The sequence below is a fragment of the Corvus hawaiiensis genome, chromosome 7 (assembly GCF_020740725.1).
Source record: "Corvus hawaiiensis isolate bCorHaw1 chromosome 7, bCorHaw1.pri.cur, whole genome shotgun sequence".
Classification (NCBI taxonomy): Eukaryota; Metazoa; Chordata; class Aves; order Passeriformes; family Corvidae; genus Corvus; species Corvus hawaiiensis.
Genome location: NC_063219.1, coordinates 6,693,368 through 6,713,968, shown reverse-complemented (window position 1 = coordinate 6,713,968; position 20,601 = coordinate 6,693,368). Strand labels below are relative to the sequence as shown.

At 43.1% G+C, this 20,601-nt stretch overlaps 1 protein-coding gene across 3 annotated transcripts in view; it reads right to left on the bottom strand.

Moving 5' to 3' along the window:
- Positions 1-14,443: 14,443 nt before the first annotated feature.
- Positions 14,444-20,601, bottom strand: part of ADARB1 (adenosine deaminase RNA specific B1) — a 66,819-nt gene continuing 60,661 nt past the window's right edge. For all 3 annotated transcript variants that reach the window (XM_048309234.1, XM_048309236.1, XM_048309235.1), the window contains exon 11: positions 14,444-20,374. In XM_048309234.1, the coding sequence (XP_048165191.1) occupies positions 20,198-20,374 (177 nt within the window). In that variant the 3' untranslated portion in view covers positions 14,444-20,197. The remainder of the gene's footprint in view (positions 20,375-20,601) is intronic.

The following is a 20,601-nucleotide window of genomic DNA, read 5'->3' as shown; positions in this document are numbered from 1 at the left end:
TATTTCAATACTAGCAATACTGAGAAAGTTTCCTTGATTTTTCTAATATAAAAACCAGAGGGGTTTTTATTTTCATCATAAAATAAGGACAAAACAGCTGTTCCTTGTTTTTTTAAGTCAGCTTGGCATACATTTTCTAAACCAACTTGAGGCATCCTGTTGCTCTGCTTTAGGGTTTCATTTGGTATTTTTTACCATAACGCCCTTACCCAAGGAACCATCCTGTGACAGAACTCAGTCCATTGAAGAACCAGGTTCTTTGTGCCTTCATGAAGATGCAGAAGAAAACAAGACCTTAAACTGCCAAAATCTGATGAAGAAAATATAAACCTAAATGGCATCACTAAACTGATGACTAAAGGAGTAGATGCACACAAAGCTTACATTACTTAGCCCAATTTTGTAAAAAAGTTTGTTTCAACACAACAAATACCTTAATTATCACTCCCAAGCTAATTTGCTTCTATTTTTTAAATTTTATTTTTAAAAACATGAGAGTTTTAACTGGATTTGATTCTTTATCTCTTCTCAATTACATAGGACCTGCAGACCAAAATCGGTCTAACATGACCACTTTTAGTAGGACCTGAATCTTTAATTAGAATTTTTTGAAGTCACTACTGGATACCAAATGACATCCTTTGTTCCACTCATATTTCTAGTGGTTAGAAGCAAGGCTAATGATATGACCAGAAAATGTCAAGGGGAAAAAGGTGTGAGCAGGTACTCTGTTGATAAGACTACCCCAAACAGCACTACTGTCTCAACCTCTGGTGTCTTTTTTACCTTTCAGAAAGTCCTTTCTCATCCTGAGAATCTTTTGCAGAAATCTTTGTTTAAAATCACATTGCCTAAGGAGAGACCACGTGAAATCTTACCTGCAGCCATTGCTTTTGAGATTCCAGTCAAACACATTTGGATCAATACCTGGGACAGTCTCTTGAACTGCTTCCAAATGCCAGGTCAGGAGCTCTTTGTTTTTTGCAGTCATCTCTGCCAATTTTCAAAGCCATGTGGCCCCTCCAGAGGCTAAGCCGTGCAAAGACTTTGATGGTAGAGATACGCACCTGGTTTTTCTACAGGCTCCTACCACCAAGCTTCTAATTTTAAGCTTACCTTCCTTATCCTTGGGAAGAAAAATATTTATATAATCATTTATTCAGATTATTCAAACCTGGAGGGGGGCGGGGGGGAAGGAAAAAATGAGAACTTGGTGTATTGCCTTCTATTTGTCACCAAAATCACAATCCACCAAAATATTCCTACCAAAGTTAGGGTTTTTAAAATAAATAAGAAATCTTTTATCCATGTATTAGGATAGGTCTGGTTTTTGTAGGGTAGCTGGGCATTTAAATCTCAATCGGACAGCACCTCTGTTGGGAGGGGAAAAAACAAGCTTTCCTTCCCCTCACTTAGAGAAGCTGCACTGTGTGGTTGGTACTTCAGATACAGGAGGATTTCACCCCGTCTCCTCTGTCTAACACAGTGTTTCTTTGCTCTCTTTTACTGAGCGATTTCTATTGCTTCTGCATGAGAGGAGGACTTAACCTTCATGTATGTAATACTTGCTGCTACTGCATGACACACCAGCCCCTTCTTTGCTCTTTCTAGTCTCCTCTTTGCTATTACGACACAAACCCAGTGTGTAGTGACACCACTTGTGTACAGCTCTTGACTTTGAGCTGATTACAGGTGCTTTCGCATTTGAAGATTGTGGAAGGTATCTTTTCAGCTTTATACCGGCTAGGCTAGTACTTTAATGCCTTAGAAAGCCTCGAGCAGCCTTGAGAGGTAGCACGGGCGATCTAGCACTTAAGTAGCTCTAAAATCGGTACCTGTATCAGCTGCAGAGCAAATACCATCAGCAGAAGCAAAGAGGGAGAAATATAGCTCCCTACTCGCTCAATTTCCTGCGGTTAGAAGCTTTCAAATGAGACAGACAACCAGAGATGTTCACAGGAAGATAGCTGAGCCAAGAGAGGGCAGGGCCTCCCTCGACCATCTCTTTTATTCGGAGAAGGGGAAAGGGGAGGACTGGGGGTGGACCCGGGGTGACCGGCCAATCAGACACTGCTAAAGAGTTTGAGTTACATTTGGTTTTGCCCGCGCTTAGAACAAAGGAGCTCAGAGCACATGGCAGGAGCAAGTGTCTTTGGGAGGGAGGAGGGGAAGCTCACAACAGGCAGCAACAGAAGATGACAAGGTAAAATGTTATTTCCACCCCTCTCAAAATCAGAGAGAGCACAGGGGGAAACAGGCACTTGCACCTCTGTGTGTTTGTGCTCCAAAAGAAAAGGTGCACTAATACAGCCTTACCCATAGTTTTCTAGCAGAAGCTGCCCAACACCAAGTTCTCTTCAAATAAAATACATTTGCTAGTTCCACAGTGACATTAGGAAGAAGAGAAGAATGTTTCTTGCTACGGTGCTAAACCAGACTCTGATCTACATGTGTTCTGCTGCTCCAGATCTACCCTGTAACCCTGGGCCGTCACTTAAACTTTCAGCTCAGTCATTTCCATGTCTATAAAAGGAAGACCCCAATTTCCATCAATCTCACATTTCCAGGTTTCAGCTCTGAAGGGCAGTACCTACTCCCAAAGTGTCTCTGCAGTGCTTACCAAAGGCACTGTGACAAGAGTGGGAGTCTAAAACCAGTGTAACAGCACAGGCGCTGGAATAAATGACTCTGTGCTCCAGAAGGTCAAGTCCTCCACACAGAATGTGGAAGGTTTAAGTTTTCAGATTTTGAATATTTCTGCTGAAGACAATCTTCAGCAAATAAGAGAGGAGATACCTGGGTTCTAGACAGAGATCCTCCTACAAGAGCAAGATCCTTCCCACACGAGTGAAACTTTGAAAACGCAGGTTTTAATGGTGACCTAAGCCTCCTCAGCCATCATCTGTTATAAGATTTGCTGTTCCCACACTTTTCCTTCCTGCATGGTGAAGATCTGTGACCTTTTTCCTGCCTAGAATCTTGGCAATTAAAACGTATAAAAACAATTCAATGGTTTATCAGCTGAATTTCCAGGTATTGGTATCTTGTCCTATGAAAGAAGGCTTTTCCTGCTGTGCCAAGGCAGCCTGGGATACAATGGGAGCAGATTTGATCAGTGAATCTCTGAACAGTGACATAGCACAAAGTGCCCCTAAGAACAGGATAAAGGCCTGCTGTGGTAGGCTATGTTTCCCTCTGTAGAACATTTATTTGTATTCCACAGAAAGAAAAACTATTTCTTTGCTCCTGAGCATGCAACAAATTGGGAAGAAAACTGTTGGATGAAAGTAACAGATGGGATTGAAAAGGGCAATCAAGAGGGAATCATGATGAACCATTCCAAATAACAGCTTGCAGGTGAAAAACATTCACCTCTTCTCTTTTGCAGCTAGCTGTAGGAAAAGATGTTTGTATTTAATCCCATTATATGTGAAACTCTAGAGCCTGTCAGGGCAAGTATTCCAACCTAATATGCCAGATCAGGTTGCTGCTTTCTTTAATTTGCTGCAGTAAGCCACAACAATTTCTAAGTTTTGAATTCCCCTTGTACACCAAGAAAGTCTACACTGTTAGTTCTAACAGTGCTGGGATGGTGGAAAAAAAATAACAATATCAAAAAAAAAAACCCAAAAAACAAACAAACAAAAAAAAACCCCCACAAACACAAAAAACCAATGAAACCAACAAAACCCACAATCCCCCCAAAAAATTTGATGCGAATGTAAAATTTGAGCTGCATAAAACTTAACCCTGCTTTTACTGAATCTTCTTTGATGTGATTAGTACATTTGTTTCTATGAGGCTATTATTAAACACAATTCATTTAACACACTGTCAAACTCACCAGCTATTTTAGTCCTGTCATTGCATAGTTATCTTTATCACTATCTTTAGGAGACAAAAGTTTGAGAAAATTAAACCCATAGAACATGAAATAAAATACTGTAAGGCTTCAGAAAAGAACAATTAGACTTATAGTTCTAGTATAATGATTTTTTGGCTCTTAGTGACATCAGAGAACAAAACCAATATATTCTTCATATGCAGTTCATATCAAATGATCTGGTCAATCATTAGTCCCTACCCAAAAACTGAAGTCTAGATATGCAAAAAAATAGGGGTTTTGATCAGAGTTTGCCTAATTCTTTTAAGAACAACAGTTTTCTACTGGTTAACTTTTATGGTAGTGTTCCTTGGGTTTTTAATAAAAATTTTTTGAGAGGAAACATAAAAACCAAACAGAACCTAACATAGAGATTGTGGAATCAAATCCCTACACAGCTCCTTCCTTCCAGCCCAAAGAGTTCATACAAAGTACAGACACCGTTGTTCCAAGTCCATCCTACTGGGACTCAAATGTCAGCAATTCCAGATGGTCAGAGCACAATAGCCACAAAAGCACTTCTAGATGTTAAAAAGAACCCCTTCATCCAGGAAATAAACACCTGGCTCAGAATGCCAAGCAAAACCAGGCTGGGTGGAGAAAACCCAATGCATTTCTTTCACACAAGCATTTACAGCACTGCTCTGTCAACCATATTCCATGAGCTTCCACCTTAGGGCAGAGGTGGCAGCTCATGCAGAAAGAGAGGGGGCAACTTTGATCATGCTACTTTAATTGCACAAAAAAAGGGCACTGGAAGGATACTGAGAAAATGTTCTTAAGCCATTTCTTTCTCTTTCATATGCAGTGATAAGGCTGAAAGCAAATAAATTTATGCAGCCTCATTTTTTCCATGCGAGGTGTCAAGGTTCAGAGATAAGTGCCCTGTTGTTACATGTCAAAACTAAATTTAGATCAGAATTTTGAACTGTTGTGGGGTAGGTCTCTCAGTGAATTTCTTCATCTGAAAAGACATCACGCTTGGCAGTTGGGAAACTTCTGTTACTGCGTTGCTGTTTGCTCTGTTCTGCGTTATATATATACACATATATATCCTAGTAAACAACTGTTATTCCTTTTCCTTCATTTTTGCCTGCAAGCCCCATAATTTTTGGAGTTATAATAATCTGGAGGGAGGGGGGTCTTCTTCCCCGTTCCAGGAAGGTTCCTGCCTTCCTCAGCAGATATTCTGTTCTTTAAACCAGGACATAAACTTTTCAAACACATCTCAGATGGCAGAAGATACATCAGAACATGAGCTTCCAATACTTGCTGCATTTTACGGGAGTTTGGTGACATTTGTACACTAGAAGTCACCCAATCACTTTTTCATACTATTCTAAAAATCTGCCTTACAGATTTACTCTCATTTTGGATTAACTGTACTTGACCCAGTGTTTGTCACATTGTGTATTGCACTAATGACTCCCTGACTCCCTGTCACACACACACAACATTTCTCAAGGTTCATTAAATGCCCATCTGGAGCCAGATGTCACAAAAGCCTTCTGGAAATAAAGCATCTATGCAGCTGCTCCTGCATCACAAGTTGATATGCTACTACAGCTTTAACTCACCTAAATAAACTTGGGTTTATCTCCTAGGGGTCAGAATGTCAGCTGCCACCCCTGCAGTACAACTAGTAGTAAGTTAAAATAGGTACCAGTGCCATAGTTGTTGTGACAGGAGTTGGACGCTATGATCCTCAAGGTTCCCTTCCAACTTGGGATAATTTATGATTCTTTACCTTTCAGGACCTTTCCCAGTGGCAACTCTACTTAGATCTGGAAAAAACCCCAAACATTTCAAGGCTCAGCTAGGAAGATGCCCAGCAACATCTAAATTTGACCATCTATAGCTGAAAGGACAGTGATAACGATCACCCACTCCACTAAAACACCCATATTGCAGTTAAACATTTTGTGTCTATTAGGCTAGCTGTCTCCATAACAACATAATTAAAAGTACATTTTAAATTCTTCATTATGCTCATGTCCATGAACGAGATTAATTTTTAGAAAGATGCTCTTGCAAGAGCTGACTTCTATTACAGTCTGGATTGATGAGCATTTTTGAGCAGGAGACAAAACTGGCTCAGTTGAATTAATAATATATGTTATTAATATATTAAAAGATCTAAACAGCTTTAAAAATCCATTTTCTAGTGCTTTTTTTGTCATTACAGACAACTTCGTAACTAATTCTTTCAAGCCAGCTATATGTTTAGTTGCCAGGAAGAAACAGTTTTGGCAAAAGAACAACACCATTTAACTTACCAGCACCAAAAAATTAGGTGGCTGAGATACACAACAGAAAAGAAAAAAATATTGAAAAGTTCTCAGTTTTTCATACTAAAAAATCAGTTCATCCTTACAACAAATGATATGTTCGTAAACAGATTTCTGCAGTAAACTTTACCAAAACCTGATGCAATAAACAATTGAAACCATAAAACAAAGGGTGTTCAGAACAATTTCTCACTTTCCTGCTGTTTCTAAACAGAAGAGAGACTCCAGCTTCAGGCAAAGAACTGTAATGAACAAAACCCACAATTCATCTGCAGAGATCACAGAGATGAGAATTCTGGGGTCACCTTAACTGCATCTGAATACATCAGCAATAAATTTTTTATTGAAGCTGAAAGTCCACTTACAAAGCTGACAAACTTGAGAAACCAAGAGATGTGTTGACATACGGGACACCAGAATTTACAGTTTCTCAGCCATGCTCCTGATTTCAACATGAGTTTTACTTGTGGAAAAGTGGAAAACATCACTGTGTTGGTAGAAGCACAGCTCATACACATTACTCAACAACATACCTGAGTCAAAGCCTTCCTTATTAAAAGCAAAAAGCATTTTACAAAGATTTTAATCTAAATTGTTTATTCCTGACTCTTCTCACCTGCAGTCTGAAATTCAATAAACCAGCTCACAAACCCAAATTGCTTGTGGGCCAGCTGATTTTGTTTTCCCTCACTTAAGAGCTGAGCAGCCTCATGTTCCTGAATATAGCTAGGCAGTACATTTTTTCAGGCTCATCTGTGAATTAAAGGAAACTGATGCAAGTGTTGTATTTTTACACATGTACACAGACTATCAGAAAACAGGTAATTATGTCTATACAAAAAAAAAAATTGTATTATGGTATATTATGCTGAAATATCATTTGGTTAATGTACCCATCTCAAAATGGAGATGAGTGAACACTGGTGAAATTTCAAATGAAGTTTAAGAACTACCTAATTGAAGCAATATTTAGAAGTCTGAATTACAGTTGAATTAACCTATTTAGTAAACTCATCTTTGTCCTTTTTTCTTCTTCTATGCAAAAGCACTTCAAGACAGTTCTGAAGAACTGCCACACGGTGGAGGCAAAAGCCTATAATTTGAAATGAGAGGCACACACGAGTCACTGTAACATTCTGTCCCGCTTGTATGTTAGTGAAAGTGAATTGCTGAAATAAACATCCCTTGCTTTGAAAGTTACTAGAAAGCTAAACTGAGGAGGGGTGGAAGGGGAAAAGAAGGGAAAAAAAAATAAATACCTGTAGATACAAAAATGCTGCTAGCAAGGATTTTCTTGCTATTTTCTAAGTCCGTGAGAGACTTTTCTCTCTCACAGAAGAGGTAGCAGGGAATGTAAACAACCAAGCCACCTGCAACCTTAAAAAATCTTGTTTATGGTACAGTAGAAAATATTTTGACAATGGATGTTTTAGGATTTTGGCCAATCACCCCCAAGGGGTGGCTGGTCCTTTGTCCAATTAGACTATGAAGAAAAAAGTCTATAAAAGAGTTTGTAAAATAATTAAATAAAACAATCTTGCTGCACAATTCCTGCCTGCTGGATCTTCTCTCCTCCTCCTCCCTATGGCTGCGGGACACGGTGATATACCCTAGGGCCTAGGCATGCGGTAATAAATACCATCTCCAAGATTTTATCCAAAAAATAGTTTAAACTGTAGGGAAATTACCATTGAAACAACAGAACAACCCTTTTCAAATTTAAAACCTGTGCAGATGTATATACTAAGAGAATTAGATCCCTGTGAAACACCCTGCCTGTGAAACAGGCAGACAACAGAAAATAAATATTCATATGTTTTATTTTAAACTGAAGCCATAACCCTGCAAAAAGTGTCATGTGCAGTGTAACAAGAAACCCCATGTAAGTAAAATCAGAAATCCCTTTCATGAGTATGTCCCATCACTAGCTGAAGTCCATAATTTTGGTTTTAATGTAAATCACATCCACCTACAGGCAGAAGAGAATTCTTCCTTCCTGCAAAGCAGCAGAGGTACACTGTTAGCAAACTGTAAAAGCTGGATTTTTAAATGCAATTCTACCTAGCAATGGTAGCTATCCTGGAAAAGGTTGCCTTGAAGACCTTCCAAGCATTCCAGAGATTTTTCAGAGGTGTACTTGTCAACATGTGGCCCCTGTACATTCATGTAATTAATAACAATCTCCATAAAATTTTTTAAAATGGCCTTTGTGGGGAACAAAGGGCCCAATCTGTTGACCAAACTCTGCTTTTACAGAATTGTTCTGCCTCCTTGAGGCTCAGGATAAGACATTACCAGGAAACTTCCATAGCCTCATAGGGCCTTGGGATCATTATTTGCTGTCACTTTTCTGTGTGTACCAACAAAGTCCCAATGAGAAGTCCAGGGGTGATCAAAGAGTCTTCAGGGCTGTGGGGAGATTGTTAAAGGCTTTAGGAGGAGACGTGCTATTCCCTTCTATCCTCCCAGTTGTAGAGAATGACATCAAAAGAAACAGGTGGAAGCACTTTATCCAGATCTGGCTCTGAGAATGGTGTCACTGGCAAAATTTTGTGGGTTTGGACCATGGGGTGGTCTGTACAACACCAGGCCTGTTTGTGCCCAGCAGGATTCACCTTTATCAATGGAGGAAAATAACATTTTCCTCATAAGTTGGCAGGATCAATCAAAAGAGCACTGCTGTACTAGTCCATAGGTAATTAAGGGAAATCTCTGGATCCTTCACTTTATAAGTAACTTCAGCTTCCCAGCTGTTAACTGGGACTATCATACAAGAGACTGAAAACAGCTCCAGGAAATTCAGGTAACATTCAGCTGGCAGCCAATCCCTAGTGGCGCTCCCCGGGCTCAACGTTAGGGCCAATTGGCCAATGATAATAGATTAGAAGGAGACATTAATTCCCCTGGGGGTGGAGAGACCATGACAGAGAGATCCTGATGGATTAGTGCACTTGGGAAATCACCAACCTAATGAAATCTAACAAGGACAAATGCTGGATTCTGCTCTTAAAATGCTGCAATTCCAGATGTACATACAAACTGGGGGACAAGTTCCTCACCAAGAGGGTGGTCAATCACTGGAACACACATGGAGGTGGAAGTACCACTGGGTTTGGCTGGGACAGAGTTTAATTTTTCTCAGTAGCTGTGTCATGGGATAGCAAGCATAGCCCCGGAAGTGAGTCTTCTGCAAAGAGGTGCTTACAGCTTCCTCTATGACCTAACAGAACCTATCAATTGGCTAGTTCGAATACTGACAAATTTTTAAGCCACTTAGAATTTTCACTGCCTCTGTAGACCACATTTAAGAATGGACTAATTCTGGGAAAGCTCTCACTTGCTTCTGGCCCTGGGACAGGTAACTGGGCTGGGCCCATATGGGGCCCAGCAGGCCCAGGCTGGGCCCTGCTCGGCCCGGGCTGGGCCCTGCTCGGCCCGGGCCAGGCTGGGACATAGCCATCCTGGAGCCGTGCGGCCCTGTTCCATCTGCGCCCCCGCCAGCTCTGTTACATGCAGGTGGCGCGGCCCGGCTCTACATCCCCCCCTTCTCCAGTGTGGCCAAAGATTCAGCAGAAGATGCCCCGCTGCCCGGCAAAGATCATGTGACCAACAGCAATAAGCGAAATTCCAGCTGTGGGGCCAGGTGAGATTAACCCTTTTAATGCTGTAAGTTTCCTCCAGAACAGATGGAGCCTGCAGACATTAAGTAAAGAAAGAAGAGCTGAAATCCTGAGGGAGGAGAAAGAGGAGATGCTTAAAGCTGAAATTATGTTGTAAAGCTATGGCAGTGATGGACTATGATACATCAGAGTACCCGTTGTAATTTCATGAAGGCATGGGGGGGTGGAGTGTTCAACTTGTACTTGTGAGCAAAAGCACCTGTGCTGGAATAAGCAAATGCTGAAGCAGCTGTAATTTGATAAGTTTGAACAGAGAGAGATGGAAACGATGAGGACTCTTGCTCCAATTGGAAGGAGAAGAGCTCTGTTCCTAGAGATAGTTCCCAGAGACAGTCCTAGAGATGAAGATGATGAGGACCCTTGTCTCCCAGGAAAAGGGGAGGACCTCTATTCTTAGAGATTAAAATGCTCTCAGAGATGGGTGAAGAGAACCATTGTTTTTGAACAGCTCAACCTTAAAATGGTACCCCAGTGTTGCTGCCTGTTCTGAGCTTCCCTTCCCCCTCCCCAAGACAAGCCAGAACTTGCCTCTGCCATGTGCTCTGAACTCCTTTGTTTCAAGTGCGGGCAAAACCAAATGTAACTCTTCAGCAGTGTCTGATTAGCCAGTTACCCCGGGTCTGCCCCCAGTCCTCCCTTTTCCCCTTCTCCAAATAAAAGAAGGACCCGAGAGGGGGCCCACGCTCTTTGGCTTTGCATTCCTTCTGCGAACATCTGTGTGCCTCTGTCTCTGTTTGAAAGCTTTTGATTGCAGGAATTAGGCAAACCGAAGGCTATATTTCTCCCTCTTTGCTTCTACTGGTGGTATCAGCTTTGCAGCTATTTGCCACTTTTAGAGCTACTGAAATGCTAGATTGCCCGTGCTACCTCTCTAGGCTGCTCAAGGCTTTCTAAGGCATTGAACTACGAGCTTAGCCGGTAAAAAGCTGTGAGTATTCCACACCCTAGTAGCTCAAGATTGGACCCTCGAAAGCAGTTGTGGGGAAAGCTGTAAGTTGGGGGAAAGGACTCTCACATGCGAGCAGAGAACCAACCCGGGCAGCTGTCTTGCTGTGATATTGAAGCCATGAGAGAACTTCTTGTGGAGATGTCTCCATAGCATGAGCAAGAGAGACTCCTCTCCCTAAGTGAACTGAACGAGGTTATTATGGAAGAGGTAAACTGACTGAAAATCTCAAGGGTTGTCTTTTTACAGTGGGAGAAGGGGGAGGAGAAGTGTTCTGAATGTGTGTATGATTTTTTTTTCCCCTTCTTTTAGGTCTGTTAATAAACTTCTTTATATTCTTTTAAGTTTTGTGCCTGCTTTGCTTTCTCCTAATTCTTATCTCACAGAAGGTAAATAGTAAATTAGTATTTTGGACCAAACCACTACACTAAATTGGTGTTTCCACCCGGTTTTTGAACTGAACCCGCTACAAGCTGGCACCGTGCTGCTTTGCAGATTTGAGACCAAAACAGTGTTGACAAGACAACATTGTTTTAGTGTTGCTGAGCAGCACTTGCACAGCATCAAGGCCTTCTGTTTCTCACTCTGCACCTGCGAGTAAGGGGGGAGTGGGTGGCTTAGTTTAGATGATGAAGGAATAGAGGCTGATAAGATCATGATGATCTTTTCATCAGGTGTCCTGTCCTGCTGTAAGAGGAATCCGGGAGGATTCTTTCAGATAAGATTTCTCAGACGAAAATAAAGCGCAGACGCAGCAGTATTATATCTGAGAACTGTTTATTGATAAATGTCCCTGCCGAAGAGGGGATAAAAAAGAGAGAAAGAGAGAAAGCAAAACACACAGAACGTCCCCAGCAGAACCCCAGGGGGCCCGCTGGTGCCTGCTCGAGGCACACGGCAGCCCTGGTGCTGCAGGGCTCAGCGCGGCTCCCGGCCGGGGCCAGCGGCTCCCAGCCAGCGCCAGCGACTCCTCTCTCCCGGCGGCGGGCTTGTGCAGCGGGGCGGCTGCGGGTTGCTGTCGGCTCCTGCAGCCTCGAAGCACAGGTTACCGTGGCAACAGGCCACTCGGTGGAACGGGGAAGGCCGACGGGGAAGGCGCGGAAGAGGTAGCTCTGCAGGGAGCCGAACCCCCAGGCAGCCCCTGCTCACCAAGAAACCAAACCCGGCGGCACTTGTGCTGCAGGTCACCGTGTCACAGCCCGGTTTCCCGGGCATTTTTTCCCGGGCGTCCGGGGCTCTGCCCGGCTGCCAAGGCCCCGGGGGGGTCGCCTACAGCCCAACCGCGGAAGCTTTCTCTGCCCCGATTGGCTGTTAGGGGAAGCCTCTACAGGACGGGGCTCCCCTCCCTTTTCTGCCTCCTTAACACATGGCACGTGTTAGGGCTTTCAGCACGTGTACAGCCCCTATAGTAATTTTTCACCCCATGTCAGAAAATGGATTCATAACATATGTTGAGGCATAAATAAAAATCAGATTGTTCCCTCTCATCAGGGTCTGTTTTGTAATACAAACAGCGTTTGTCCTGCCACAGGCCTGGCCAAGTGGTCCAAGCTCCCCCGCTCCCTGGGCTGCAGAAGCCCACTCCTGCTCCCACCACACAGGCCTGCTGCTGAAACCCACCTTTATTGGATGGTTCATCTTTTGTTGTGTGCTACAAAGATCCAGAAGTGACCCCTGCCAGAAGATTCCCATGATTCCTATTGCAGCATTTGATACAGCCATGGAAAAAGCTTAACCTTAAAAAGCTGCTGGCACCCTGGCTGACTGCACAGCCATCCAAGGATAATGTTTCTTGAGCTTCACCACTCTGGAGTTCATAAGAGATGTAACTATTTCCAGCCAGGTACATAAGCCATTGAAGAGAGGGGAATGAATATCTCTTGAATATCTTTTTTCCTACAAAAAGAGGAGTACAACCCTGCTGGATTCTAGGAAGGCTCAGTAGCGTGGGGCCTTGTGAGTAGAGGCCTCAGTGAATTGAGAGGTGCCTGTGCAGCAACAGACCTTACCCTCTGCTGTCCTCTGTCTCAAAGAGTGTGATGGGTCATCACTGTAATTTGATTCCTGTAGGCATAGCCTCTCTCAAAGCATTTATCTCTTATTGGCATCCCTTGGATCCCTTCTAGGATCAACTCATAGGTTCCCACGTTACCGGTTTCAGGTTTAAAAAAACTGCTCCAAAGGCTGTTTGCCCCCATGGCAGAAGTCCCAGTGGCTGTGGCAGTAATGCTGCCAAGCTGACTGCTTCAAATGCTGACACACTTGCCAAGCTTGGGATGATGCCTCTCGTGCCTGGGACTATTCTGGTTTGTTTTCCAAAAGCATGCAACCATTCCTGCGTGGCATCTAAAATAGTTGCCTGTTTACTGTTGTTAGAGAGTACTAACTTTATTTGAACAACTCAGTGTAGGCAGGAGCTGGGCCATCACTTAAGGCAGGTGGTCATGTCCTCATAAATCCTGGATTTTGCCTTAGCCAGGAGCTGCTCTTGGAACTGGTGCCCCTTATCCAGCATCCTCCAAACTGTGGTTGTGCAAGTGCTTGGTGACAGTACCACAGACACAGTTACATTGGAAAAGACCTCTGAAGTCATGAAGTCCAACCTAAACCCATGAAGCCAGAAACCGCTTTCACAGTGATAAGAGTTTCCTTTTGTACATTCCTGGTCTTTGCTTTCCCTGCTGTTCCTAGGAAAGGTCAGAGAGTCACAGAATATTCCAAGCTGCAAGGGACCCACAAGGATCATCGGAGCTTACAAGGGGTCTTTCCAAAACAGGTGCCTCACCCACGCAGGGATCTCCCATCTTACTCCTCGAATCAGAAATTGATTTGATAAGCCAGATGATGGGGACAACAAATACCAGGCTGAAGGCTACTATCCATGATAGTCCCACAACAAGCAAGCTGTGGAGCAGAACTGTCTTGGATCTAACTCCTTTTTAAGACGGATTTCTTCTATGCAGGGTCAGTTGGTACACCTGCTTCCAGGGGGCCAGATCCACAGGGGCCATGTCTCAGTGACTCCCCGCCCTTCCTCAGCCAGTGTTGGAGCCCTGGATTGGAGCTGGTATTTCTGACTGATGAGCTGAGACCAGGATTCTCCAGAGGCATCCTTTGAGCAGGATACAAGAGCAGTACATTTGGACCAAACCTTCCTGCTTTGTTGGGACAGGTGCTGGTTAAAGGTGACCATCGGGTGTTTGGGCTCCAACACCAGAGAGCTGGGTCCCCTCCTTGGGGAGTGGCAGTGCTGGCACCCCAAGGGGCTCACAGCTCCCACAGCAGCAGCTCAGGGCTACCACCCTGGGCAGGATCCAAACCTGATGGCAGACACATGCTGGGGTGATAACCCTGGTGACCACCTACAGCTTTTCGGGATCCCACTTGGGATTTGAGTGCAAAATGCCAGTTTTAAAACACACCAGAGGTGGCACAGCCCTTCTCAGACCCTGACACAGGCCATGGGTCTACACTGGAGTCACAGACCTGTCACTTGCCCTCCTCTTTCCCATGCTCTTTACCAGCTCTTCAGGACGTAACCAAAACCACCACCTTAAGGACATGCAGAGTATTTTGTGACATTTCACTTATTGTTTTGCTGTCACTAGCAACACTGATATGAAAAAAAAAAATAATGAAACTTAGCAATGATATAGCTCTTTATATTTTGAAATCTCTGTACAAACATTACTTAAAACAAAGCAAGGTAGTATGCAAAACAGCCATTGCTTAGAATAATCGACCAAGGGGTTGTGCTTCAGTGGTGACACCAGGAGAGGGACACGAGTGCTGGAAGGAAAGTGACAAACCAGAGGTATAACGAGGTCTCCTCTTCAGTTTGGGGTTATGAATGGAGAAAGTGTCAAGGACAGTATCTGAGAGTGTTCTTTAATAACCTTACACCAGGTAGGTAAAGCCGATGTATTTGCACTGTCACACAGGGAGACTGGGGAAGAGTACCTGCTTAATGCAAATAATATACAGCAATATTGTGCATACATATGTATAAATACATATTCACACACACACACATTGGACCTTAAACTTGTTGAGGATGTCTCAGCCAAACTGCAACAAAAATTATATTGGTATGATAGTGATGAAGATATTAAAAACATAAAAACACTGCAGTGACACTGACTGTGGATCTTTCCCTCCGGAGAACAGGTATTACTTAAACTGTTCCATCTGCCAAGGCTGGCTGCAAACATGGCTCTCAATTCCTCTTTCCTGGAATGACGGAAGAAAACAACACAACTACCCACAGAACTCATGCCTGCAAACACAAGTGCTGTTGGTGCAATTAACTTCCCATTTATTAATGTGTAATGGGACAGGCCTTTGGCTGAAAGGTTCTGAAAAACACAGTACATTGACATGATCCAAGAAGGAACTCATGCCCTCCCTGCTCCCCACAGCCCTGCCAGGTCCAGGATTCCAGCCCTAGCTCAGTTCCTGCAGCACCCCTGATGACTGGTTTGCATCATTCCCAGCTAGACAGAAACTATGGAAAAAGCAGTTTTATTGGAAGCACCATATGGGCTCAAGCACACGATGCCAGTGGATGCACTGAGGGAGAACTGCCAGAGTGCATCCCCCCAGGGACAAACACCTGCCTAGGGACACCCTCCCCCTCAATCCTGCAGCTCCAAACACCAAGCCTGCCTGCCCAGCGACCCACACAACTTCCTGCCGTGGGGAATCAACCCAAAATTGCTGCAAATACTCCAGGACCAGTTGTTTGCATAAAGGAAGAGCAGCAAGCCCAATGAACCTAAAAAGCCTCAGATGTACACACACAGCTGGTACATCTGAGCTGAGCTGTGACATTTCTGGGAAAAGCAGTGGCTGGGAGGACCTGCTGCCAGGTAGGCAATTCCTTTGGTCCATGCTCCCTGTGCCTGCAGCCCAAGGGCCTCTCCAGCAGAATCCCCATCCCATTTCTACATTAGAAACCAGAGAAAGCAGTGATTTCCATTTCTCTCTTCTCCTCCTGCTTCTATCAGATGCAGACTCAGCAAGAGCTGTAGCACATCCATCTCATTGAGCCACCAGCAGGACAGGGACCAAACCCAGGAAACCTCCCCCTTCCAGCCCTGTGGCAGGAATTCCAGCATTCCTTCTAAAATCCCGCCTTGTGTCTTTACCAAAACCCTTGCATCTCTGCTAGCTCTAGAGCCAGGATAAACATTACGCCTCTCCCAAGAGGAGCACACAAAGTGAAGGTGGAAACATTTAAGCTCAACTGAAAACACTTGGTATTAGAAAATAAATAAATAAATGAATAAAGAAACCCAACAAAAACCACAACAGTGATTCTGAGACAGAATAGTTACATTTTATACATTTTATTTCTGTGGGGTTTTAGGTTTTAAATAACATGACACATTTTTGTTCTGACTCTATACCTGAATTGCAACTCTCCTTCCTTTTCAGTAAACTTTGGGATAATTTTCACAGTGGACAGTTAATGATGATGAAATTGCAAAGAATTCAAAGTGCAGTTTCTTTGCAAGCATGAGCCTTCCAAACATTAATTTAAGGAATGGAAATAAAACTATTCTGAAAGCCACCGGTATTTAAAAAACCCAAAACTTTAACTATGAGGTGACCATGACTAAGCAATTCTTAGAACAGATTTTCAATTCCTGGCTGGTTATTTTTTTAAAACCACAGCTTGGTTTCCAAAGGCAAAACCACTCCATGACACTGGCTCTGCCTCACACTCCCAAACACTCTGAACCAACAGCTTTAACTTGTGCACATTTGCACAGAGAGCACAGTGAGTTTGGGGGTTTCCCTTGGCTAGATGCACTCTTGGACATCACAAAATCATGGAACAGTTTGGGTTGGAAGGATCTTAAAGCTCATCCAGCTCCACCCCCTGCCACGGGCAGGGACACCTTCCACTGTGCAAGGTTGCTCCAAGCCCTGTCCAACCTGGCCTTGGATACTTCCAGGGATCCAGGGGCAGCCACAGCTGCTCTGGGCACCCTGTGCCAGGGCCTCACCACCCTCACAGGGAACAATTTCTTCCCAATATCCAATCAAAATCTAACCTCTGTCAGTTTGTAGCCACGTCTCTTGTCCTGTCACACCAGGCACTCTCCAGCTCTCTTGGAGCCCCTCTAGGCACTGGAAGGGGCTCTAAGGTCTCCCCAGAGCCTTCTCTTCTTTTGGTGAACAGCCCCAGCTCTCCCAGCCTGTCTTCAGAACTGGACTGATGAAATGCAACACAAGTTCCGTAATCCTGAGCCTTTCAGCAGCTAGTTTTTTAGATTTAGAGGAATAGCACACAAAAACCTTCCACTCCAGAGCTGCCTGTGCAATAACCAGCCACGAAACAATTTCTTCAAGCCAAGGAGAAAGTGAGAATTGCCAGCTGTACAGAAACCCCACTGTTGTAAATCCCTAAGACAGCAGAGTCACTGTTGCCATCACCAGCTGTTCCAGGGGAAGAGCCAGCTGGACACCCCCACTGCCAACAAGCTCCCACATGACACGCTCACACTCCATAAGAATAATCTACAGTTATTACCGGGTCCTGAGTACAGCCATAAGCAAGATTTCAAGTGTTAACTTTTAGGCCCAGATTTTCTTAAAACGATCCTGTAGAACACATACATATTTAAAAAAAAAAAAAAAATCTATATTTAAAATTATCTATTTACCTAACCTACAAAACTTTACTACAAGTAGTCTGCCATCTGGAGAAAAAACACCTTAAATTCAATTTCAAGTATTCATCAACATTAAAGTTGTTACTCTAAGTCCTTTGAAGATCCTGAGACAAACAATTATAATTACATAAATATTCAATCAAAATAATTATATAAATATTCAATCAAATATAAGGGAAAAAAAATAAGTAAAAGAAAGGAAGCAGCTCCCAGAATGTCAGTACAATTTCCCTGTGCAGGCCAGCTCCCACCCACCCAGCCCAGGCTTTCCAGAGCCCTCAGCCTCCAAAAGCTGGTCCCCTACAAAACTTGGCAGCTGCCAGAGGCTGAGTTGTCTTATCTTTTGCAGTCACTTTAGATTATATACATTGCTATCCCTCCTTGCTCAGTGACAGTGATTTCCAGGGAACTCTCCCTACTTCCTTCTATGTGTGAGCTGCACAAAAAGGAACAAGGGATTGAAGGAAGCCAAGCAGTATTTTATTGACTCCCAGAAGACAGATATGGATTGCACATAGCCCTGGAAAACTTTTTAAAATCCCAGAATTACCAACAAGAGAACTCATTCCTCATAAATAACCTGACACCGCTCCTTCGTCAAAAGATTTTGGCATGGAACATATTTCCTTTACATTTTAATGTTACTAGTTCATTTCAACAGCTAAAAAACTGTCTATATAATATTTAAATATTTTGCTCATATTTTTGACTTCATAAAAAATAATAGTTTTAGCTACTACTTTCCTAGTCCTCAAACAAAATTCAGAAAGACACCAACTTTTGAATGAGTCCCTTAAAAAAGCGTGTTTCACCTAAGAGCAGTAATGACTCCAAGGAAACACACACGGTGTGACCACCTTTTCCTCAACCCTGCAGAAACATGTCCACACACTCAGCTACAGCCTTAAACAGAACTTCTGCACTGTGACCAAGACAAGGTCAATCCCAAAGGCTGGTGTCCCAGTGCTTGCAAAATCTGACCACATACAACTGAATTCCTTTCTGTTTTGGAAGAGGTCAGTCTACCTACCAACCTCTCAGTTGGATGATGACTCCAAGAGCCTTGTTGGGCCTGCAAGAGGCCATGGGAGTGCTCTCAGCTTTAATGAGAAGCTGACAGGGTGACAGAAGCCACCACAAAGGCGAATTAACCCAGCCCTTCTATTGCAGCTTCTTCCCCTGGCATTTGGAAAAGGCACTAACCTCCAGAAGCATCAATTTCCTGAAGGGGACCCCTGGGTCACAGACTCTCTTGCCTTCCCAGAGCAGTGCTTGCTATTATCCATAGTACCACCCAAATGTACTGTTTGCACCTCAGTGTCTTCCTCCCAAGACGTGAACCCAGAGACTTCAACTAATGCACAAATGATTTTCAGGTCTGATCAGGTTTTGAAGCTGAGAATGGGTTCCTACTCAAGCAGAAATGCCTTAGCATTCATGACTGGTCAGAAGTGGGTTTACAACAAAGTCTCCAGCACCCCAAGGACTTGCTGACCCAAGAGGTGCTGGGGCTAAGGTCCTCCTTCTACACAGCAGTTAATCAAACATACCTCAATATCTTGCTTCCATCTCACATTTTTACATAAAGCAGAGGTGTCCACACCTTCAGGAAAAACACTTTTTAAAGGAACAGTCAAAACAAATGGACACACATTTGAAAGCAACTTACCTAATTAGTTTCATGAAGCCCATCACACATGTAAAGCCCAAAGGCCAGGGAATCTCAGACACAACAATTTGGCTGAAAGCAGGTATAACTCACAGGAAGTAAGTTTTAACAACTGGTTTCTCTGTTACAAGAGCTTCCAGAGGAGAGCAATTAATACCCACCAAGTGATTGGTTTTGGCAACTCAGGCTCTGTGCCCTTAAAATGAGTAGATTTTTTTTAAAGCTGTCACATTGCTGTTACAGTGAAGATTGTATTCAGATGAGTTCCTGGGATATACGAATCACCTACTTCTAAACAGGCTTCTGCATGTTATAGACTAAACTTCTTAACTTACAAATAATTATTTTGCTGTTTCCAGTTTACAATGGTAAAAAAATGAAGACTTCACAATGTGTGTAAATGGGAGGTAAATGTATTTTTAAAAACAGAATAAAAAGCTGCATGTTAAAAACTGGCTCACAGACTAATAAATACATACATCAAAGACATGAAATTTTCAGCAGCTGGTTTTAAAGAGCAAGGAATTGGGAAAAAACTAGCTGTCCAGACTCCATTCTGGCTCTGTGATCTATGTGCTAAAAATATCTGCAGTTGAAAAACAAGTTAACAGAGGAGTAGAATCAGCTTTGTCGCCTATTTTCTTTTTAAAAAATTAAGCTACTTCCTAAAAGTGTGGTGTAAAACCTAGAGAAACTATTAATTTCTTCATGCACTTGATGACATTGAATTAAAAAAGAAATATTTTAACCCAGAAAAAATGAGTCATTGTATACAGTAAGGACAGCCTTACTGCAAGTTTTCTACAGTAAAAGTATTTCTAGAAATACACCAGAAATTACTTTCCTATAACAAAATATACAATTATGTGTCAGATCATCATTGAGTTTCAATACTTAGGCAAAACAGAAATAGTTGCTGTGAAGTTTAAAAAAAACCCAACTCCAAAGAGCAGAAAGATGTTTTGACGGCTGTGGAGATGCCAGAAAGCAATGCTGGACACCAGGAATTTCCAGAACAACTCCCTTTCCAAAGTGATGTGCAGTTTGTGAATTAGACCGTGAGAGAAAACTGATCCTGTTCTATGGGCTTCTCCACCCAGGCTCCAAGTCCTGCCTTCAGGAATGCTTTAAACAAACTCTCTTTAGCAGTTTGATACTCAGCGGCTCCTTGCTTGGTGTCGTGGTACAGGTTGGGCTTGAGGATCTTTGAGCGCAAGCTGGAGGAAAGCTGTGGGGATGAGAGACAAGACCCTATTAAGCCAAACAGTATCAGAGTGACTGAGTTATTTAAACAGCTAATATTAAAACAAGGTAAGGATCTACCAAACAAAATGTTGAGGCCAAAAAGCCACAGACATACTTCCTGGAAGCTTGCTTTCTGAGAGTAAAACATGAAACCTCAGCAGTGAAAATGGGATTATCCTTCCAAATAAATTAAAATGCAAAGGCAAGCTC